The 23692-nt window shown below is 43.8% G+C and overlaps 2 protein-coding genes across 2 annotated transcripts; one reads left to right on the top strand and one right to left on the bottom strand.

Annotated features, from left to right (window-relative positions):
- The first annotated feature begins 652 nt into the window (after positions 1–652).
- On the top strand, positions 653–11220 carry tor4aa (torsin family 4, member Aa). Its single transcript, XM_083638944.1, has 4 exons — positions 653–781; positions 6526–6849; positions 8034–8168; positions 9412–11220. Exons 2-4 carry the CDS (start codon positions 6526–6528, stop codon positions 10267–10269), a joined length of 1317 nt encoding a protein of 438 aa, XP_083495070.1. The 5' UTR covers positions 653–781; the 3' UTR covers positions 10270–11220.
- A 131-nt stretch (positions 11221–11351) lies between these two features.
- LOC310778952 (non-selective voltage-gated ion channel VDAC2) lies at positions 11352–23295 on the bottom strand. Its single transcript, XM_083639424.1, has 9 exons — positions 23215–23295; positions 21884–21954; positions 20889–20938; positions 18342–18494; positions 18147–18199; positions 16732–16953; positions 15694–15844; positions 14639–14696; positions 11352–13151 (listed from the first exon to the last, which is right to left on the bottom strand). The coding sequence occupies exons 2-9, from the start codon at positions 21948–21950 to the stop codon at positions 13060–13062; spliced, it is 846 nt and encodes a 281-aa protein (XP_083495550.1). The 5' UTR covers positions 21951–21954; positions 23215–23295; the 3' UTR covers positions 11352–13059.
- Positions 23296–23692: the final 397 nt, after the last annotated feature.

Raw genomic sequence — 23692 nt, 5'->3', positions numbered from 1 at the left:
ATCAATACTTCTAACTCCTTACTAAATAATAATAATAATAATAATAATAATAATAATAATAATAATAATAATAATAATTGATTTGATTTATATAGCATCTTTCTAGACACTCAAAGCGCTTGAATGAGACACACACACATATATGTGAAACTGAAATATTAGTCAACACATTACTGTACAGTCTTTCCAGAAGTGTGAGGAACAGACATTTTGCAGAAGTTGAAGAGTTCAAGAGGTTTTCTATGGGTGTTCTTGTCATATGCACAGCAAAAACACAGGGCTCTTGATATAAGAAATAGCAGTTTGTAAGAGCTAAAAATGAGTTTTAAATGTACTTGATATTGTTGGAGCAAAAAAAAAAAAACATTCTAAGTATAGTGCAATAATAACAATTAGAAGCACACATTGTCCATCTAGAAGTCCTCCTCTTCAAGAATATTACTTTAAAATGCAAACAAGAAAAAAGTTTGTATACATTTGAATGGATCTAAAAAGTTGCATAAGGACTAACCCTTAATGAATGACCCTTTTTCGAAAGTGTTACCAAAAACAGTAACAACTGAAGATAGAGTGAAAGAAAAGAGGAAGAGAGAGGAGGAGCCTGCAGACGACCAAGAACAGGATTGGGGAGGTGAAACGGAGAGATAGAGGAGGTTCCTTCCTGAGTTACAGCACTCAATGTTCTGTGGGGCTCTGTCTTCTCTCTGCCCTCCACTCCAGAGCCATGGTGGACCACATCTGACTTCTTTCTTCCAAAGTTAAATTGAATCCGTGTCTAAAGGTAAGCAGACTGGTTCTCCTGCATGTCCTTTTATTTCCCTCTCTTTGCTTCTCCTGACTCACTCACCTAGAGCTCTCCTCGCTTTGCTTATACAGTCTGCAGGCTGAACTATGTGCAGCTGCTGGTTCAGGCCTCTGGCCAACTCCACTGTCTCCAATCTCTCTCTGTGTGTGTGTGTGTGTGTGTGTGTGTGTGTGTGTGTGTGTGTGTGTGTGTGTGTGTGTGTGTGTGTGTGTGTGTGTGTGTGTGTGTGTGTGTGTGTGTGTGTGTGTGTGTGTGTGTGTGTGTGTGTGAGAGAGAGAGAAGCTTCATGTGAGAGACCACAACTAGACAAGTCTGCAAATGTGAGAAAATAACAGACAGTTCCTGTATCTGTGTTTTTATAGACACCTGTTTCTTCCCATTTATATCATCTTTGTGAAGTAGGTTATCATTAAATGAACTATGTGCTTAATAAAAGCACAATGGAGTCGAGTAAAATAGTCGTAGCCTATGTTCTATGCAAGAACTGGGGTCTATGTAAACTCTGTGTGTGTGTGTGTGTGTGTGTGTGTGTGTGTGTGTGTGTGTGTGTGTGTGTGTGTGTGTGTGTGTGTGTGTGCGTGTGCGTGTGTGTGTGTGTGTGTGCGCGTGTGCGCGTGCGTGCGTGTGCGCGCGCGTGTGTGTGTGTGTGTGTGTGTGTGTGTGTGGGTGGCTATTTGCAGCCACACATTCAGGAATATTCAGCATGATAAGAGTCCGCTCCCATAGACACAGAAAGTGTCTTGAAAAAGTGGCTGTAAAGAGAAGAGTGTGTAAAATGCTTGGAATGCCGCTGGAACCTTTCAGGCCAGTACACGTGAAACACACACACACACACACACACACACACACACACACACACTCCAGTACATGTGAAAAGTGAACAGAGAGGCAGATAAAAGCGGTGATATCAGCTTACCCCCGGCCGGCCCCACCACCCCTGGGTGCTTTTGTGAATTCTTCGGCCCCATGGGAGAGGCTTCTAGTGAGCCAGGTGAAGGATTGCTATGTCCTTCCCAGAAATAAAACTATAACTTAATTCATGTGCTTTTTCATTTTTAATTGAATCGCTTGCTGCCATTCTTGTTTCCACCTGTCTACCAGGAATAGAACTTTAACATTCGCCGCCGGTCAAATGAGTCATTGATTTGATTATGAATGGTGAGAAGTTCAGAGTTGGCTGAAAGCCATTGGGGAACAGATCTAGGCCATTTTCAGTATGAGGGGGAAGACGTGTTGCCTTGACCTCAAGTCAGCTGCAGGTCCCTGCTGCCCCTATGTGTGCAGCAGAGAACTCCTCCCTCTGAGCAGGGTTTACACAACGGAAACGTCCCCATATGTGCTGCAACCCCCGGAGGCTAAGATAAATAAATGTACCAGCAGCAGCAGCCAGTATATGACTCTACTGACCGTCTGCCAGAAGGATACGAGGCACTCAACAAGACACCAGCTTTGACATGATGTCCTCCTCACTGTTTATGATTGTCTCCATGTAGTCAGATATTGAGGGAAAGTCCTTTGATCGGAGTCCTGCATGAAGGCAAAACTGAGTGGATTTTACCTGGGAATGTTTCCCATTGTGACCTATTGTATCTCTATGGACAAAATCATTTGCACAGGCAAAATGATCATGACTCATGGAAGGTGAGTGCAGGGACGGCACTTCCTCCTTTCAGCTGGAATTTCCAGAGTACTGTATTTTTCAGTTTTCAGGCTTGAATAATAGCCACTGTTTAATAAAGTTGAAAAAGGTTGTGCCGCCCGTGTGCAAATCTACAATATCAACCACTGAGCACTGTATGTAAACAGTTGTCAATTGCGTTCTTCTTCTACTTTCTTCAGATAGTGCAGGGAGATGTTAGCCTACATCTTGGGTATGATGAAGCAGACTAATGGATCAACTGCTGCTAGTGAGTCACAGAGGTGTTGAGATATCTTATCAGGCCTCTGTTTAGACACTGGGTTTGGCTGGAGTCTATGGGCAAGCCGTTCAATAGCCAAGTTTGACTCACCGGTATTAACATGACACATATCAACAACATCATATTGACTAGTCATAATTACTTTGTGACTAATCAGAATTTTCATTCAAGATATCTATAACATTATTCTTCCCAGTCAAAAATAACATCCGATATCTTATTATACTGTCATTCTTAGGACAAATGATGCCACTTTGGCCATTCATGTGTCTGGGGTTTCTCATTACAGATATCTACAACTCAGATATCTATCTGCAACTGGTCCAGTTAAAGATATCTACAACTCATTCTGATTTCATTTAAGATATCTCCTGTAATGAGAAACCCCATACACACCAATGGCAAAAGTGATGTCATTTGGAAATGGAGCTTGTGTTTCCTGTTATTTTGGTGATATTTCACTCTGTCTGCAGCACTGCTCCTTCTTATCAGCTGCAGCACTGCTCCCTCCTATCAGCTGCAGCACTGCTCCTTCTTATCAGCTGCAGCACTGCTCCCTCCTATCAGCTGCAGCACTGCTCCCTCCTATCAGCTGCAGCACTGCTCCTTCTTATCAGCTGCAGCACTGCTCCCTCCTATCAGCTGCAGCACTGCTCCCTCCTATCAGCTGCAGCACTGCTCCCTCCTATCAGCTGCAGCACTGCTCCTTCTTATCAGCTGCAGCACTGCTCCCTCCTATCAGCTGCAGCACTGCTCCTTCTTATCAGCTGCAGCGCTGCTCCCTCCTATCAGCTGCAGCACTGCTCCCTCCTATCAGCTGCAGCACTGCTCCCTCCTATCAGCTGCAGCACTGCTCCCTCCTATCAGCTGCAGCACTGCTCCCTCCTATCAGCTGCAGCACTGCTCCCTCCTATCAGCTGCAGCACTGCTCCTTCTTATCAGCTGCAGCACTGCTCCTTCTTATCAGCTGCAGCACTGCTCCCTCCTATCAGCTGCAGCACTGCTCCTTCTTATCAGCTGCAGCACTGCTCCTTCTTATCAGCTGCAGCACTGCTCCCTCCTATCAGCTGCAGCACTGCTCCTTCTTATCAGCTGCAGCACTGCTCCCTCCTATCAGCTGCAGCACTGCTCCTTCTTATCAGCTGCAGCGCTGCTCCCTCCTATCAGCTGCAGCACTGCTCCATCCTATCAGCTGCAGCACTGCTCCCTCCTATCAGCTGCAGCACTGCTCCCTCCTATCAGCTGCAGCACTGCTCCATCCTATCAGCTGCAGCACTGCTCCCTCCTATCAGCTGCAGCACTGCTCCTTCTTATCAGCTGCAGCGCTGCTCCTTCTTATCAGCTGCAGCACTGCTCCTTCTTATCAGCTGCAGCGCTGCTCCTTCTTATCAGCTGCAGCGCTGCTCCTTCTTATCAGCTGCAGCACTGCTCCTTCTTATCAGCTGCAGCACTGCTCCTTCTTATCAGCTGCAGCACTGCTCCATCCTATCAGCTGCAGCACTGCTCCCTCCTATCAGCTGCAGCACTGCTCCCTCCTATCAGCTGCAGCACTGCTCCATCCTATCAGCTGCAGCACTGCTCCCTCCTATCAGCTGCAGCACTGCTCCCTCCTATCAGCTGCAGCACTGCTCCTTCTTATCAGCTGCAGCACTGCTCCCTCCTATCAGCTGCAGCACTGCTCCCTCTTATCAGCTGCAGCACTGCTCCCTCCTATCAGCTGCAGCACTGCTCCCTCCTATCAGCTGCAGCACTGCTCCTTCTTATCAGCTGCAGCACTGCTCCCTCCTATCAGCTGCAGCACTGCTCCCTCTTATCAGCTGCAGCACTGCTCCCTCTTATCAGCTGCAGCACTGCTCCCTCTTATCAGCTGCAGCACTGCTCCCTCTTATCAGCTGCAGCACTGCTCCCTCTTATCAGCTGCAGCACTGCTCCCTCCTATCAGCTGCAGCACTGCTCCCTCCTATCAGCTGCAGCACTGCTCCTTCTTATCAGCTGCAGCACTGCTCCCTCCTATCAGCTGCAGCACTGCTCCCTCCTATCAGCTGCAGCGCTGCTCCCTCCTATCAGCTGCAGCGCTGCTCCCTCTTATCAGCTGCAGCGCTGCTCCCTCTTATCAGCTGCAGCACTGCTCCTTCTTATCAGCTGCAGCACTGGTCCCTCCTATCAGCTGCAGCGCTGCTCCCTCCTATCAGATGAGAGGAAGTGGCTGAGGTTCCATAACGTGCACATATTTCAATATCCTGGCAGACTGCCAGGCTTTGTATAGCTGCATACTGGCAGTTATATTAAGTATGTTTTATTTTATTTACATGCCACTTATCACAGGTCTCACCTTCGAGTGTGAAGTAACTACTCCCATCCTTCTCGGCACAGGTCTCTATGTACAAAGAAACTTCTGGTTAGAGAACAGAGAAGGCATCAAATTATTCTTAGAAGTTCAAACAGGAAGTTTGTGGCAAATGGCGTGTTCTGTCCTAACTATAGACTGTGAGGTCATAACCAGGGTTCCCACACCTTCTTAAACATCAAACTCAAGGACTTTTCCAGTCCCAATTCCCTCAAATTCAAGGTGGCATAGTTTGAGACACGGATGAAATTACTGTCACAACACTGAGAATTGTTATAATGAGAACTAGCAGGCTTTACGGAGGCTCACAGACAACAACTCAAAAGAGGAAGAGGCTTGAATGTGTCAACACTTCTCAACCGTGTTTTTCCCCCCAATATTGTATTTTCATTTCTTATAGAACAATATACGAACAAGACAAACAGGCTCAGACACAGGAAAAGAAAGAAGAAAAAAAGACAAAAAACATACTTTATCGACATTCAACATTAAAACATGGTGCGATCAGCCGCATAAGGTGCTTATGTGTTTGTATGAGATGATGTGCATGGGATCCCTCACAAGGGGTCCATGAGATACCAGCCGGGCGAACCGCCAACCTCAGTCACTTGTCATTCTTAACCTCATCAAAGTAGGCCAAAAACGGGCCCCCGATAGTTGAGAACCTTTTAATCGAGTTGGTTCTCGGGGACCTGAGTCTCTCCATCTGTATAACAGAGATCATGTCCATCAGCCACACCTGAAAAGAGGGTGAAGAGGAGGACTTCCATTCCTTCAGAATGAGTCTTTTGGCGACAGACAGTGTCAGAGACTGTTGCACAGCTGTAGGGAAATTCAGAGAGGACTCCGAGCAGCTGAAGATGGCTCAACTGTGTTGTTAAACATATTTACTGTTAAAAGTTAAAGGATACGTTCATCCAAAAATGAAGATTCAGTCATTATCTACGTGACGTTTTTATTCCACAAAACCTTTGTGGAGCTTCGCAGCAAAACACAGATACAGCATTCTCCTCAACAATTGAAGTGGATGGTGACCCACTTTCAAATGTAAAAAAAGGTCTCCAGAAGCCCTGAGATGCCATAATGTCATAATAGTTTTTAGCTGAAATCAGACCCCCTTCTTATTGGAGCACTTGGCTACAGTGACGATTCCAGCTAAAACCAGGATGTAAAATGGTATATTTTCAAGGCAACTTGGGGCTTCTGAGACTTGGATTATGCCACGGAAACTCCACGAATGTTTTGTGGACTAAAAAACTACACCCGTCCATTCAAGCACTTTTTCAATGACCCGTGTCTATTCGTGCCTAATTTCAAAAACTTCCAAGGCCTTGGTTTTTCTCTCTCTCAAATTAACACACTTTTAAAGATTTCAAGGCCCCGTGGGAACCCTGCATAGAACCCTGCATAGAACCCTAGAACACACCATGACAGTCCTCTCTCTCTCTCTGCAGATGAGTGAGATGAGTGACCAGGACAGCAGTGCCAGCGAGCTGTCCCAGCTGTCTGGCTCTCACACAGACGGGGAGATGGAGGGAGAGAGGGTGACCCCCAGCATCACCAGCTTCTCGTCCCTTCGCGCCGTGATCCGGATCAAGCAGAAGTACCATGCCATGAAGAAGCGTCGCCTGGAGCTGGGCCTGGCTGGACCGGGAGCGGCCGGCGGCCCCGTTGGGGCCCCCGTTCGCACCAGCCCCAAGATCTTCACCTTCGACGGGCTCACACCCTCCTCCTCCACCTTCCCCCCCAGTGCCAGCTCCTTTCTCCAGAGGACAGAGGTGGGTAGTACTCACGTATATTTACTCAGTTACATATACTTGATATTTTTTAAATAAATTGTATTTCTAAAAGTATTTTTTGCAGAATACCTTTTACTCTTACTCAAGTAGATTAGAAAATATATGTATTTTACGGGGTTACATTATACTATTAATAGGTAGAGTAGCAAGAAGTGTGTAGCCTACAGAATACTACACGGCACGGCCTCAACTATGTAACTTGACAGCTGCCCACCTCAGAGGCCCCTCCCCTTCCCTTGACTGTCCCTTGACGCATGGCCCCCATCTATCCCAGCATTGCCATAGCATGTGTGAAAAGGCACAAGATGGAAATGTCCCTTACTGTATGTGTGAATGGTGAAAATCACTAGTAGTCCCTGAAAGGTTATCCCAGTAATTTACTGGGAACTGTGTTTGAAAAGGGCTTAATATTGGTGAGGCTATGAGGCCATCTACACCTGGCATTAACATGCGTTTTCTGTCATCAGATTGCAATCAGATAGTGCTTGACCACATTAGCCCGATTTCATTTACACCTGGTCTTAGCATGCGTTTTGGGTGATCAGATTGCAAAATGGCTGTCCTCTCAATCTGCATACAGTTGCTGTATCCAGATTGAGACACACATTGCATTTACACCTGTGTTCAATGTGTACACAATGCGTCCCTGACCACCTCCGGAGGTGGTTTGGCCAATCAGATTGCAATCCGTCTCCAATGTGTCTTGGGGGCATTTACACCTGTACTTTGGTGGTCAAGCACAATCTGATTGCAATCTGATGACAGAAAACGCATGTTAATGCCAGGTGTAAATGGCCTCTATGAGCACGAACTATGAAGCAAGTTAATGTTAACTATAATGACGGAGGGTCCTATATAGAGACCGTTCTATAGACGCCTTTAACTTGACAACATAAACATTCTAAATTGAACCCCAGCTCACTTCCTGTTGCAGTGTTTGCTAGTACAGTAGGATAGGACTGACAGGACTGCTAGTCAGGACTGACAATTCCGTGAAAACCGTAAACATTGCCGTAATAAATCGCATCTAGTTACTAGTTACTACTTGAGTAGTTTTTTTTTTACAAGTTACTTTTTTTTTTACTCTTACTAAAGTAGAGATTATGAAGTAGCTGTACTTTGACTTGAGTACTGTTTTTGTTGACTCTACCCACCACTGCCAGAGGAAAAAGAAAAGGAGGAAGAGACGTGTGAGGGTGATGTTTCCCACCGGAGGGGGCTGCAGAGCCCCGCCCAAACCTGAGCCCAGCCGCGCCAAGTACTGCCTGTACCTGCTGTTTGCCATCGTCTTCCTGCAGGTACGCTGGAGCTCATGATTACAGCAAACACCAGGGAAATTGACATTACAATCAGGGGCGTAAGTGCGTTATGTTCGTGTTTTCATGAAGATGTTGTACACCTGGTGGCCGCATGCTAGAAAATTTGTTCTCACAAAATCATTTCAATGTCAGTAAAGGTTCAGCTCTCTGTGGTTCCCTCCCTCATAATCCCCTACTACTCATATCTCTGTGGAGGTGGGGGTGGTGGAGGTGGAGGTGGGGGGTGGTGGAGGTGGGGGGTGGTGGAGCGGGAATCAGCTCCTCTCTGAGCACTTTTCTCTCCTTCCTCTGGCTGTCACCATTCAAAACTGACTGAGCTTCAGTCAGAGCTTTTCTGACTTCTTCAAGTTCTTCAAAGTCCAAGCTTTCACTGAGGCTTAAACCCAAAAGCTCCAAATTGCGGTGTGGCCATAGGTGTCCCACCACTTTTCAATACAAAGTGACACCCTTGTGGACTCAGATGTGGTCTGACAGAAAAGCTGTGGAAACGTATGGAATTTTGAAATGGAAAATGTGTAGGAACCCTGTACACTGAGCTGCAGCAGTCTTACTACAAGAGCTCATCTTGACCAGTTCACACTCCTAACATTATGAGATAACATTTTGAATCTATAGTATTTCATTGGAATATTCACATATTCACATTAATCTAATATTGACATAGAAGATTAATTAGGATATGAATAGGATACAAAAAAATTATGTGATCATTCAGTCAGCACCATGCATTTTGATTTGAACTACCGGTAAGTGCTATTAGAATCCTATCTTCACAAGTAAACAATGGACTGACACGGACATGTCTGCCTCGTCCAAAACAATATATATTTTAGATTATATTTTGGGGCATTTTTGCCAGTTTCTTCGATAGGACAGTACATACAGACAGGAAACAGGGAGAGGGAGGGAAGGACATGCAGCAAATGACCACAGTTCGGACTTGAACCTGGGTCGCTGCAGGAAGGACTAATGGCTCTACCATGCAGGTGAGGCACCGGGACGCCCCCCAAAACAAATTCTGATCCTGCTTGTGGTCCAGTGCTCATCTGATCCTGCTTGTGGTCCAGTGCTCATCTGATCCTGCTTGTGGTCCAGTGCTCATCTGATCCTGCTTGTGGTCCAGTGCTCACCAAACCAAACACTTGTTTCCAGGGAAAGATGAGTGTGTCATTGACACTGTCTACTGACATCCATCCTGTCTCCCTGTCACCTCTGTCTCCAGGTGTACAATGCCATAGAGAACCTGGACGACCACGTGCTGAGATATGACCTGGAGGGGCTGGAGAAGACGCTGAGGAGGGAGGTGTTCGGCCAACAGGGGGCGGTGGAGGATCTGCTGGCCCACCTGAGGGACTACCTGTCCACCTACGTCCACAACAAGCCCCTGGTCCTGTCCCTGCACGGCCCCAGCGGCGTGGGCAAGAGCCACCTGGGGCGCATCCTGGCCGGGCACTTCCGCTCGGTGGTGGGGGAGACCCTGGTGCTCCAGTACTACGTCCTCCACCACTGTCCCCTGGAGGCGGAGGCTTGGCACTGCGCCCGGGCCCTGTCCGTCATCGTGTCGCAGGCGGTGGCACGCGCCGAGGAAGAGGAGAAGATCCCCCTCTTCATCTTCGACGAGGCCGAGCACATGCACGGCGAGATACTGGATGCTCTGAGGGAGCTCGTGGTCTCCAAGCGCTCCAACGAATACTTAAACGCTATTTACCTGTTCCTGAGCAACCTGGGCCACGCCCACATCACCAAGCACCTGCTGCACAACTCCTCCAGCATCTCTATGGCCGTAACGGCATCCGGGCGTCATAGTAACCTGGTGAAGGAGCTGACTCCCATACTGCGCAACACTCTGGAGAAGCTGCACCCGCTCTGGACAGAGGCCGACATCTTACCTCTGGGCCTTTTGGAAAAGAGTCATGTGATGGAATGCTTCCTGGATGAGATGACACGGGAGGGCTTCTACCCGGATCACATCAACATAGAGCGTCTGGCGGGCGAGATAGAGTACTACCCCGCTGTAGGGGGGCGAGAATACGCCCGGACAGGCTGCAAGACAGTGGTGGCGAAGGTCAACCAGCTGTGAAATCCTCTCAAGGAAAACGTTTGGAGGTGCTAGACTCAGTCTTTTAACCGTGAGACACGGTTCATGGGAAGCACACCGAAGGAATATTATGGACACAAAACTTGAATGACATAAAGACAGAGCCACTTACCTGACGCTGCCAGACGGGTGTTGTGTTCACTTTGTGAAAACAATACCGCCGCCATCTGGCAGTGTCAGGTTACAGAGCCACCACTGCATGTAAGAACATGTGTCTAGCAGTGGCAGGAGTCTTTCTTAGTCAGACGCCGGTGAGGACTCTGTTGTAGGAATGGTGGCCCGCGTCCTTTGCAGAGGTTTGGAGGTGGTTGTCCAGTCTAACAAACGAGCCTTAACCCTTCCTCTGAGGCAAAGCATTATCTGACAACAACTATGAGGCAGCTCAACCAGCTCAAGCTGATGGAAAGAGTGGAGATCTTTTTCACTGGTCATTCTGGCACGGAAACAATGAACTCCATGGATATGACACATAGCAGGAGATGTGTGAGTGCAATGTTCATTATAATTATTGTTTTTTTTAATACAACTTAAAGGAAAAGTTCAGATATTTAGAAGAAACGTGCATCTATTGATGACTTTTATTACCAATGCTAGTGCAAGTTTGTTGATTCTGCTGACATTGTTTTGTAAGAAGACTGTAAGAATAGGTGAGATATTTGATTGCAAAGACCTGTATGCAAATGTCAGAGATGAATATAAACTCTAATGACTATCATGCTAACAAGAACTTTTTTATTTTCAAAATAATACCAGTAATGATCTAATCAATAACAAGTCCTTAAGAGTTTTTGCAGGTGATAAATACGTTTAATGTCCTGGTAACTCCCTTAATTTTGCTGTATTGCACATCAACCAGGTATCTCCCTGTCAACCCCCCCCCCCCCCCCCCCCCCTAAGATTGAGGTTTACATGTACAGTAAGTGCCTTGCAATTAAAGACTCCATTTAAACAATGTTTGAGAGTTTTTGATCAATATCAACCTCACTGAAGGTCTTCAATATTCCCATAGCTTGCAGCAATATATTTCAATGAGAAAAGAATCACAACTTTCAGAGATTGTGTTTTTATTATTAGAATTACCTTAACAGACGTTGGAAAAATGAGGTATGCGTGTCGATATGACAAAGAAACAAAGGGAATGACCCTCAATGACAACACAATCTGATGGAAAAACACATTTTCGTTGTATGGTTTATTACCAAAAGGAAGAAAAGGATAGTCATGTGGAACACAACAAGCTCTTAGATTATCAAGTGTGTTTGAACTGGAATCGCTGGGAGGTTGATGAACTGTATTTTCTGTACAATGGGAAGTGGCCAGAAGAAGAGTGTAGATGGTTTGGAGAAAAGTTGACAGCAATCAGCGCAGTTCCTGTGCAACATGAGCAAACAACTTTCCATCAAATAAAACGCCTGACGCCACGACACCTAAAGCAAAGTACAAGCCAATGCGAAATATTCTCATGTTCACATCCATTCATTTGTGACTCCTGTGCTGAAATAGACAGATGAAAACAATAGTGTAGAAATGCCAACTAACTACAGCACATATACATAACCTACCGGAAGATTCCACTATATTGATTTCACCTATGAGTAGTCGCACATGATTCAAAGAGTTGACCATTCAGGCCTACTTGAACAGATTTCCAATACTCTTCTAAAAAACGATCTATGCCGACGGTAACGATAGAACTGAACCCTCCGCAGGCGCAGACCTGAACTCAATCTTCGCCCATACTGAAACTCACAATCCTTCATAACTTTGAAAAAAATAACTTTGACCCCCCCCAGCAATTCAACAACATAAACGGCTCATAAAACATTTATATTGATTAAATGGTCCACAACAAAACCAAAAATGTTCCGGCTCAAACCGATACGAGCAAACAAACGTCCTGTTCTGCATCCATGTTTTCATTCAGACATGCTTGAAGGTAGGCGGGAACAACGCAGGCTTCAAGGAGCTACACACCAAGGACTACTTCAGCCAAGACCTACAGGGAGATAAATAGTGCCACTTCATTCAATATAAGGGGGACATGAACCTGCAGTCTTAACTAAAAGGCTCAATGAAACACACCGTCTCCATTGCCGTTACCCCTCTCACGTCTGTATAAACATCATGGTGCAGAGACCTGCCTATTACTGCCAAGAATGCTCACTGAATGTGTGTAAGGGGGACTGCATGTACAGGTGTGTGAGTGAGAGAGGGGGGGGACCAGTAAGGGGGGTCGCTGCATGTACAGGTGTGTGTGATAGAGAGATGGGGGGGGGCAGTAAGGGGGGGTCGCTGCATGTACAGGTGTGTGTGATAGAGAGAGGGGGGGGCAGTAAGGGGGGGTCGCTGCATGTACAGGTGTGTGTGATAGAGAGATGGGGGGGGGCAGTAAGGGGGGGTCGCTGCATGTACAGGTGTGTGTGATAGAGAGAGGGGGGGGGCAGTAAGGGGGGGCCGCTGCATGTACAGGTGTGTGTGATAGAGAGAGGGGGGGGGGGGGCAGTAAGGGGGGGGTCGCTGAATGTACATGTGTGTGATAGAGAGAGGGGTGGGGCAGTAAGGCGGGGTCGCTGCATGTACAGGTGTGTGTGATAGAGAGAGGGGGGGGGGGCGCTGAATGTACAGGTGTGTGTGATAGAGAGGGGTGGGGGGGACCAGAGAGCCGGAGCTACTTGATGGTGGAGGCGGTGGACTGTGTGTCTGTGGACCGGAGGAGTGTGTGGCGATTGGTTCTGGACTCTTCTTCGTTGGTGGTGTCTCACGCTCTCCCCCTTATGCCTCCAGCTCAAAGCCCATGCCGACTTTGTGTCCGCCGGCGTTAAAGTTCTTCCCGTCGATCAGGGCTGAGAGGGTGACCTTGACCCCTGCAAAAGGCACAAGGAACATTTTAGGAACGGAAAAACAAAACAATCTGCGGCGCACTAACGGCATGAATCACATTTTCTTTGCGTAAGAATTCATCATTTCAAACAACACAGAATGTTAGTTAATTAAGAAGTCATGATGATGATAAACATCAAGGACAAGGCAGGTAAGGTGGGGAGTGTGGACAACTACCGACCTATTGCACTGGCCAGTGTACTTTCTAAAGTTTTAGAGAGAATTTTATTAGATCATTTAAGTTCCTTTTTAGTCACGTCTGACAATCAATTTGGATTCAAAGCCAAGCATGGCACTGACCTCTGTATCTATGCATTGAAAGAGGTTATTGATATGTATAAAGGTAAGCATTCCTCTGTTTTAGTGGGGTTTATTGATGCCTCTAAGGCATTCGACCGAGTCAACCACCAGAAACTATTTTTAAAACTGAGGGAGAGGGGCGTGCCTGATAGCATTATTAGAATCCTGGCATTCTGGTATGCTAACCAGACCATGTAGGTAAGGTGGGGTAATACGGTCTCTGCTCCTTTTGGTGTCGGCAATGGCGTCCGTCAGGGGGGGCTTCTTTCCCCCGCCCTGTTCAATTTATATATGAATTAACTCTCTGTACAGCTCAGCAGCTGCCGAACGGGATATGTGATTGGTAACACCACTGTAAATCACTTTATGTATGCCGATGATTTGGTTATCCTGTCTCCAAGCAGTACTGGTTTCCAACAGTTGCTGAATATCTGTTCTGACTATGGAGGTCGTTTTGATGTGAAATATAATGCTAAAAAGAGTGTCACTATGATATGCAGAACAAGAGATGATAAGGATCTCTCCTTTCCTTCTTTTTATCTGTCTGGGCAGGTGCTGGCAGTTTGCTGTCGAACTAAATATTTGGGTCATATTATAACTGATCAAATGAGTGATGATGATGACATGTACAGACAGAGGCGTGCACTGTATGCTCAAGCTAACATGCTGAGGAAGAAGTTTTATTTTTGCTCAGATGATGTAAAGGTTAACCTGTTTAGAGCCTACTGTACTCCTCTGTATACTGCCCCCCTGTGGGTCAAGTATAAGCAGGCTAGCATTAAAAAGCTCCAGGTTGCTTATAATGACTGCCTGAGGATCCTTCTTAGGAAGCTAAGGTGTAGTAGCGCCAGTGAAATGTTTTGTGGAGCAGGAGTGAGCACCTTTCATGCCCTGTTGAGAAACCTGATGTATAGGTTTATCTGTCGTCTGAATATGTCTCAGAATATGCTCATTATGTTGCTGTCTCAACCCAATCTCAGTGACACTAGATACCTGTCTTCCATCTGGAAACATTGGTACAGTGCCTTATTGTAGTATTGTTGATTTGCTAGTGTTCTTATTGTGTTGTTTACCTTGTTCTACATGTATTGTGTGTTTTTTTATTGGACCTTGTGTCTGACAATAAAGTGATGATGATGATGATAAGAGAGAGCTGGGGCTCAAGACATACCTGGCCGGAGGCTCTGGGTGTAGCCTACTCCGATCAGACTGGCATTGTTCACTTTGGCCTGAAGGGTTCAAGAAGTTAAGCCATGAGAACATCAAGAGGTTAAGCCATGAGACATCATGATATTGTTTTTGTGAGCACCATAATAGATCAGAATATGAAACAACAATGTAAATCAGTGGTTCTCAAAGTTTTGATGACTGAGGACCAATTTAGGGATCCAATACTGGATTGAGGGTTAGGGCTGTCAAAGAATATTCTATATTCAAATATATATTTGAATATTAAAATTAAAAGAATACTGATATTTGAATATGAAAATTAATATTCAATTTTATATTATTATTTACATTTAACCAGGTAAAAAAAATTGCCAAGAGGGCAACATAAAAACATGCATCATTTGCCTGGTTATTTAAAAACATTACAAAAGTGTAGGCTACTACTGTACTAGTACTGACTGAATTAAAAAGAAGAATTATGTTGTAAACAAAAACAAAAATGTTTATGTTCAAATAAATATACCAAGTAGTTACATAAGCTCTCTGGTTGTATTGGCTTGCCTTACCACGCACGCAAAACAAAAAGAAAAAAAAGTATTTGAATTTATTCGAACGAATGTTTTGTTTAGAGGGAAGATTCTACTATAATTTGGGGCGAATTTTGACAGCCCTATTGAGGCCAAGAAAAAACCCGAACCCAAGATCTCATTCTAAAACAAATCTTTTCTTTAATAGCCTATTCTCGAATTGTGCCAGAATCCCATTTGTCCATTGTAGATGTGTATACACACACACACACACACACACACACACACACACACACACACACACAACCAACATGATTAGGCTATTCATTTAGCAAGCTAGCATGACATGGTTGGTACCAATGGCTGCCTTGTCTTTAGTTTTATACGATACCGGAAACTGAGCCTGCTACAGCCTCTGAAAGACAGTTGAGAATCGGACCAAATAGCATCATGTCACCTAATTGATTACGGGCCAGCAGAAAGGTTCTGTGAGAACCTCTGGTGTAAATGGATGGACAGCTGCACTCACAGACAGGGAGGCGTCTTGGTCCAGCTTGTATTTGGCGGCGATGCCAAAGCGAGTGTTGTTGCTGCCGGCTGTCCAGGCCAAAGTGACCGCCGTCTCCAGCTCGTCGTTCACCTTCTGGTAGATGGACCCACCAAACTCAGTGCCGTCGTTACTGAGAGACAGGAGACAGGACAGTTATTAAGAGAAAGAACATATTAAACCTGCTTTCAGCAACAATACAACTGAACATTTAGTCCACATCGTAGAAAATTCCCAGATATATATTGTGTATCGCTATTCAGCCTAAAAATACTGAAATATGATTTTTTTTGGGTCCACATGGCACAGCCCTACCTCTAGTGTCATAAAGATACCAGTGGCGTCTGAGGAATCGTGTGTGTTTTACATTTTGACCTTTAATTTGAATGTCCCCATTACGCCAATCAGTAGAATTTGTAAGGATTGCTGAAACAGTGCGAAGACGCATCAAATCTAGAGCCCAACTGATATATCGGTCCACCGATATTATCGGCCGATAACCAATATATCGCTATCGGACAATAAGTTGGCTGATATTGCCGATATTTTTTTATTTCGTATTTTTTAACAGCATGTTGTGCATATTTGACCTTTTTTATATATAGATATTTTATTTTCAATTTCTATTTGACCTTTTATCTTAACTCAAGTTATATTTTACATTTGTTCTATTGGTGTTTTTGTACTTCTAGTTATTTATAAAAAATTTAATTCTCAGTGAAGTTTACTGTTTCATTGCATTGATGTCATTTTTGGACAATACCATTTAGTGATAAGCTATAAAATATCCTGCCTACATTACATATCTCAAGTCATGTCAAGTCATATCTTTGTCAAAGGTTTGATATTTGAGGGATCATTGCAAAGAAAAAGTGTAGTATAATGTGTATAATATCAGTCGATATATCGTTATCAGAATTTCTTTACTCCCTAATATCGGTATGGGCATCTGCCTCAAAACTCCAGTATCAGTCGAGCTCTAAAAATCAGACTAGTGGGGTCTGGTACTCGACTACTCACACATTGGTGTGCAGCTGGAAGTCCCCGGCCTTGTATCCAAGGGCAAAGTTGTTCTGGGCCAGTTTGGACTTGGCGGTGTCGAAGGCCATTTGGTAGCCGGCCAGCCAGCCCTCGTAGCCCAGCACGGCAGCGGCGTGGATGATGGGACCCTCAAAGTCGATGTCGCAGCCCAGGTTGACGTAGTCACGCTTGTAGCCCGTCTTCAGCTTGCCGCTCTTCTTCCTGGATAGATCGATAAGAGTACTTTATTTATCCCCGGAAAGGAACATACAATGGACTATAGATATTGGTCCATTCTCACTTCACTGTCTAGATGGAGGACTCTGTTTGTGGTGATAGGCCAGTGGAAAATAAAATACGTTTAGCTAAAATACAAATAAAAAGGAAGGGATTATTAAAAGAAAACATTTTTAATTTCAGTCACCTTTATTTAACCAGGAATATTCCCATTGAGATTCAGAATCTCTTATACAAGGGAGTACTGGCCTATTTTACAGCAGCATAACAAGTTTCATATAAGCATAACAAAAGATTCACATAAAAGGACAAGACAGCAAATTACATCAGACAATTAGCAGTGTTCAGTGTTCATTAACTCTACCCCAATCAAAAAGTGACGAAAAATGAAACTTGACGCGAAGGAAAAGACTATGCAGGGGTTTTCAAAGTGGGAGGCGGGCCTCGCCAGGGGGGCTCCAAACAGTTTCAGGGGAGGCTCCGTGAATGGAAGTGAAAAAATATGACATTAGTTATCAAAAGGAGATCACATAGAATAGCCTAAATGTGTGATTTTGTTAAAGAGATCATTTTACGGTTTTCCCCACTTTCCCAGAGTCAGAAGCTAATAAATGCTTTCAGACAGACATTTTTATTCGTATTTGGTGTAGTCCTAACTAAGTATGTCAACAGCAATGTCAGGCTATCTTGGCTCAATCGCTGAGTGGCATTGGGATCAAATAACATAATCATGATGGGGGGAGGGGGGCTTTGTCCAAGCGTCAGCGTCTGAGGGGAGGCGCACAGTCTCAGACTTTGAAAAGCACTGGACTATATAGGCCTATAATGTGCCAAGCATGTAGGAGGAGCATCAAGATAGCAGCTAATCACAAAAAGATGGAACGACAAGCAGGGTGTGCTAGTCGGGGGCGGGGCTTCCCCCACTGTGATGTGCTAGTCGGGGGCGGGGCTTCCCCCACTGTGATGTGCTAGTCGGGGGCGGGGCTTCCCCCACTGTGATGTGCTAGTCGGGGGCGGGGCTTCCCCCACTGTGATGTGCTACCATGTGGGAGGGGCCACCTCCATTTGAATTTTGAATTTTCTTTATTTTTAATACAGGGACAGTGTACAAGAACATTAACCCTATAAAATAGGGAGAGATGCATTGTATTCATTCATGCAAATGAATTAAGACTCACCCTGTATTCGGTACAAAAGACGTATCCAAGGCAACCTTCAGTCCTTGAGTCAGCTGTAGACAAAGTAACGTTGCAGTTTTTTAGCCTTTTTAAAAACGTCAAACATACCAGTGAGAAGACCCGCAATGCAAGTCAATCGGTTATTTCAACAAAATGTCATCACTCACTCTCTGAGCACATGCACCTCTACTGTACCTGGTCCTCCACGGTGACCTCAGTAGCGAGCGTGTTGTCTGTGTTCCACTTCTGGTTGAAGCTGAGGCCCAGCTCCTTCATTTTGTACTTGGTCTCCAGGCTCCCTGCGGCTCTGCCTGTGTCTGTGTTGCTGGAGCCGGATGTGTTGAACTCCTGACAGGAGGAGGACGACATTAGTGTGTCTGGGTCGATCAAGAAAGGCCAAATATAAACTGACTGACAAAAAGTGTGAAAATAATCAAACCGACTAATACAGAGTGTGTGTTTATAGAATATCCAAAGCATGATATTACATTACAGAGGGAAAAACGAGGGGGGGGAAATGACAACTGAGGCCAAACGTAAAGATTTATGAAGTACGTGAGCAGAAACTGTAAAGAAGTCAAGAGAAACCGTATTAGAGTGTGAGAGATGGGATGATGACCAACATGTTACATTGACGACATCACTAACATAAAAGCAAGACAACAACAGTGAGAAAAGCCTGAACAGTAATAATGCTAGTCCATGCAAGACATCAGGACTGGGTGAGATGGACAAAAAACCAATGACAAAAACACACCAAGCATTTCGATAAATATCTCACTACTGCGGTGCGCGGCACACGCTAGAAACGAGCGCTCGTTGCAATTGGGATTTGCAATATCTCAAACTTCAAAGTTAAAAATCCTGGAAATGAGAAGTTACTTTAACCATCACAACTTCTTGTATTCAAACAAATTGACACAATGTTACAATAATGCTTTCTTCTTCGCAGTTCATTTGCATGGGTGCATTATATAATAAAGCACAATACTGTATAATCAGTGTATGTATGTAATATGTCACAGTATAACATGTTTTCAAATGTTCAGTTCCTAACATTAACAAGCAAACCAAATTGCCAAACATCTCTGTACAAGAGACTAAAGCTGATGATCAACTCACTCAGGAGCCAGAGAGCTGAGATCTAAATGAATGTATGGTAGTGAATTAAACATAGATGTCATCGACAGAAATGCATCATGGGAAACGACACAATTTGTACATGAAATACGGTTATAAGTAAGGGAATTAAATGACAGATGTTCGTAGTTATGCAGATCATAATAACCAAATATATTATCCTACCAGTATGAAAATATATAATTTAGGCTGTAGCCTATTTTCAAAAGTTGATCCACCATAACTGACCGAAATACATTACCCACTGTGCAATACTGTATACCTAACATTTTCATTCATTCCATTAACATTTGTCAACATTTTTATTTCTTCCTCCTCTTCTTTCAGTGCCCAACTGGCCACTCACACTCCTCTCTACCTATTCTATTTGGCAGCCTCTGGTGACTGACTGGTTTCTGATCAGCAACTGGCCAGGGAGGTTCACTCAACATCTGCTGAAAAGGTGTAGTGCAATCAGATGCAGATATGTATCTAACAAGCTTGTTTAATTGAGAGAGTGTACAATGGAAAATGTATATCTTTTAACAATTGGAGCCTTTTGTATCTTATAATATATAATTTTAGATGTTCATATAGCCATTGCAATCATGCAACCCTATATCAGAATCAGAATCAGAATCAGAAAGACTTTAATGATCCCCGGGGGGAAATTGGGATTGGGAATATGGGATATGATACCAATAAAGTTCGAAAATCATGACAAGATATAATGTGAAAATGCAGAGTAATGGAGTAATGGAATTAATTTGAGTATATATTTTAACTAAAACTGCCGGCTGTGTTTTTTATGTGTTTTTTATATGTGCATTGCTTTGCTGCTTGTTTTTTCGATTCTTTTTTTGTAAAGCACCTTGAATTGCCTTTGTGTATGAAAGGTGCTATATAAATAAAATTTGACTTGACTTGACTTGACTTGAAAAGGATGACGATGAAAAGACGTTCCGACTGAGTACAGCCAAACACATGGCTGTACAAAGACTCATGACAGACAGTGAGAAATGACTGATGGTGGTGTAATAAAATGTACAGGAAACACAAAAGCTACAAATGACAGATTTTCATCACAATTAAATGATTTCCATTAAGAATGATGATAACAACAACAACAACGATGGAAAAACATCCATGACTGAATAACAGGACAGAAACCCATTGAAAACAAGCACATTTCCAAGCACACAGACAGTCGGAGGCGTTAGCTCTGGAACCAGGTCTTACCATCTACATTAGAACAGTCCAGCAGAGGGCAGCAGCAGCATGGAGACAGAGCATGGTTAGCATTAGGGTTAGATATGAAGGCATACCACCTGGTCGTGTTTCCCTCTCTAGAATAAAGCACAGATTAAGGCAAGCACAGCAGTGTCACTCCGGGCCACTCGTCAACCTGTAAAACTTAAAGCTCAAAGGGAGTTCACTTAGAGTTACAAAAGCATGGATTCTAAAGTGTTTCTCTATTGGTGATGATGTCAGTGGGAGTAGAGAGACCGCATAAATGATGCCGAGTGAAGGCAGGACAAGGCAGAGGGGGTGGGGTAATGTATTAGGCACAAAGCATCCAGAGGGGAAGAGAAGGTAAAGACAGACAGGGGGAAGTCTCCTCACCACTCCACTTTGCGACTTGGTCTTCAGGTCCAGCTTCACGACACCGAAGCCTGGTGGAGTTCAAATTAAAAGGTGGAGATTTGTTGTAAGCCGTCAACAGAAGCTCAAAAAACAAAGCAAATTAATCTGAATCACATCAAATACAACAAATCAGACTGGACATTACTTCAAAAGTAATGTGGATATGAAGTTTAAAGTAGGGATGAAATTACATCGAGCTCATGGTTTGGTTCGATAAACAATATTGGGTTCACGGTTCAATATTACTCCATATATATACTATATTTTTTTTCTTTGCAACGTTACTACTACTGGTTTCTGTAAGTTACATTTAACTTTCCAAGACCTTTGTAATAAATCCAAATAACCTTCGGCACCAATTTCATCTCTAAAGCGTTACACACCCTAATGTTCATACAAAGCAAAAGAGAAAAGACCATTTTGAATGTCATTTCTTATATCAGACCGCAACAGAAATTGCAAAAAAGTTCAACGTCACAATGCATATCGTGGTTATCATATGTTTGTGTTTATGTTTCTGTGCTTGTCATGTGACTTTGCTTGTGTGGATTTATTTGCCAGAGTTACTTCCTGCTGCATTCACAACTGATGATGGTGTTTGGATGAACACCGAAACGTCTTGTTTTCCAACATTTAGTCCAACGTTTTTAAAAATACATTCTTTTTAAAACTTCTATGACCTGGATGTCCGAGAAATTAACTTACATAGACATATCGTGGTTATATTTTTAGATTGCCGAATTTCATGTCCCCGAACTTTTGTTATGTGTCGTTTAAAGCCAACAGATGTATTTTCATGTGTGAAAGAGAGCTTTGTTTTGCAAATTGCCTCACTGCCACCAAGATCAAATTTACATTTCCATGGACCTCTCTATCTTGCACATCCACACATCAGACATGGGTCTCACAGCCTGGACACCCTGTAACTCCAGGTTTGAACAGGTGGTAGTAGTATGGTTGTTAAGAGTACTCACCATAGCCCTTGCTGAATATGTCCTTGGCAGATTTGCCCAGGTCTGAGTATGAAGGAGGGACAGCCATTATGCTAGATCAAATGAAAAGAGACAGTCAAATGATGAGAGTGACTCTTTAATCCACTCTAATAACAACAACAACCTACAATTTTAATGTAATTGTACAAATCAGACAGACAGCATGTTAAACCCAGTTTAGACACTATTCCACAGGCATTCCTCTGCAAGTCAATAATCATTCAGTAAGGGATGAATGTTACATTTGAGTCTTCAGTGATGGTGCACCACTAGCAACAGCTCCCGAATTAAAGTGACAGCACAGGGCAACCAGCACCACTGAGCAGTGTATCAATCATCAACAAGCAAGTGACTAGTTCCCCAGTGAGCTCCAGCTGAAAGGAACATATTGTTCCTTTAGAGCCAGGCCCATTACATGGACGGAAACAAGCTAGGTCTGCATCCCAGCTGAACCATGGATGCTGCCTGTGCACTGAGCAAGAACCACCCCCTTCCTCACACACATTCAATCTGACTCCAACTAAAATACTTCAAATAGAAATATATGAAACAGGTATAGATGCTGATGTTTGAGCATTAGAAGAATACGATCATTTGAATTGTGATCAACATGCCCCAAGGTTGTAAAGGGCATTATAACGTTACCTCGTCCTCGGCATATACTGTACACGCTCAAATGCACACGATTTATGAATAACGTAGCTATATCCCCAATATAACGTTATCCGTTTTTGAAAGTTGATGTTACTTATGAAGAGAAAAGTGCATCACAGATATTTTGTCATCAACAAAAAAGTTAGTGCTGCCATTGTTCTTATTTGGGACAAAGGACAGCAGATGGGTCAGTGAAAGAGGTGTGGGGGTTACTTGCTGGAGCTGCAGTAACGTTAGCCTCTGTAGCTAGAAAGGGATTCACCAGGCATAGTGCCCGAACACACACACACACACACACACACCCCTCCGCAGCCAGCTAACAGCTAGCTAGCTAGCCACCATAATGTTAAAGTTGCTAACTTGGGTAGCTAACGTTACAATTGTGAATCTCAACAAAAACACAAAGACAAACCTATCATCCGATGATTAAAATGTGCATTACAAGGATAAACATCATTATATATCAGAGCTAACCTTAGCTGAATAGCTCAACATGCTAGCTAACTGGCTAACCTTGGATAGAGTAACGTTATCTTGCCTTGGAGATAACGTTAGCTAAATGCAACGCAAACATTAGCTCATAACAGCTAGATAGTCAAACGGTTATTATTGGCTCAATGCTACAACTAAAATGCTTGAGTAGCGGAAATATCTCATACCAGTGCAAATTGTTTTTGCAAGTAACCTAGATGCCCTGATGCTGCTCAGTGGACTGACAGCTAGCCTAGCTTTAGCGATAGGGTACAATGAAGGAGACAAATGGAGCATGCGCGGTATCATCTGGACTGCACTTGAGTCTAGAGTCTTTCTCGCCGAGAAGAGCCTGGTGACGCGAGGTTAGTCTAGATACTCTACAACACAGTCACTGTTTTACTGTTTTACAAGCAATAACTAGGCCTACTCTATCCTATAAAACCCCAAACAACACTATAATATAATATAATATAATATAATATAATATAATATAATATAATATAATATAATATAATATAATATAATATAATATAATATAATATATAATATAATATAATATAATATAATATAATATAATATAATATAATATAATATAAATGTAAGACAAGGCAAGAATAAAACATTAAAATACAAAAAGAATAAAATAACTACATGCAAAATCCA

Source organism: Poromitra crassiceps, assembly GCF_964638095.1.
Source record: "Poromitra crassiceps genome assembly, chromosome: 6".
Taxonomy (NCBI): domain Eukaryota; kingdom Metazoa; phylum Chordata; class Actinopteri; order Beryciformes; family Melamphaidae; genus Poromitra; species Poromitra crassiceps.
The sequence above is the reverse complement of the archived record's forward strand: the minus strand, read 5'-3'. Positions and strand labels throughout refer to the sequence as shown.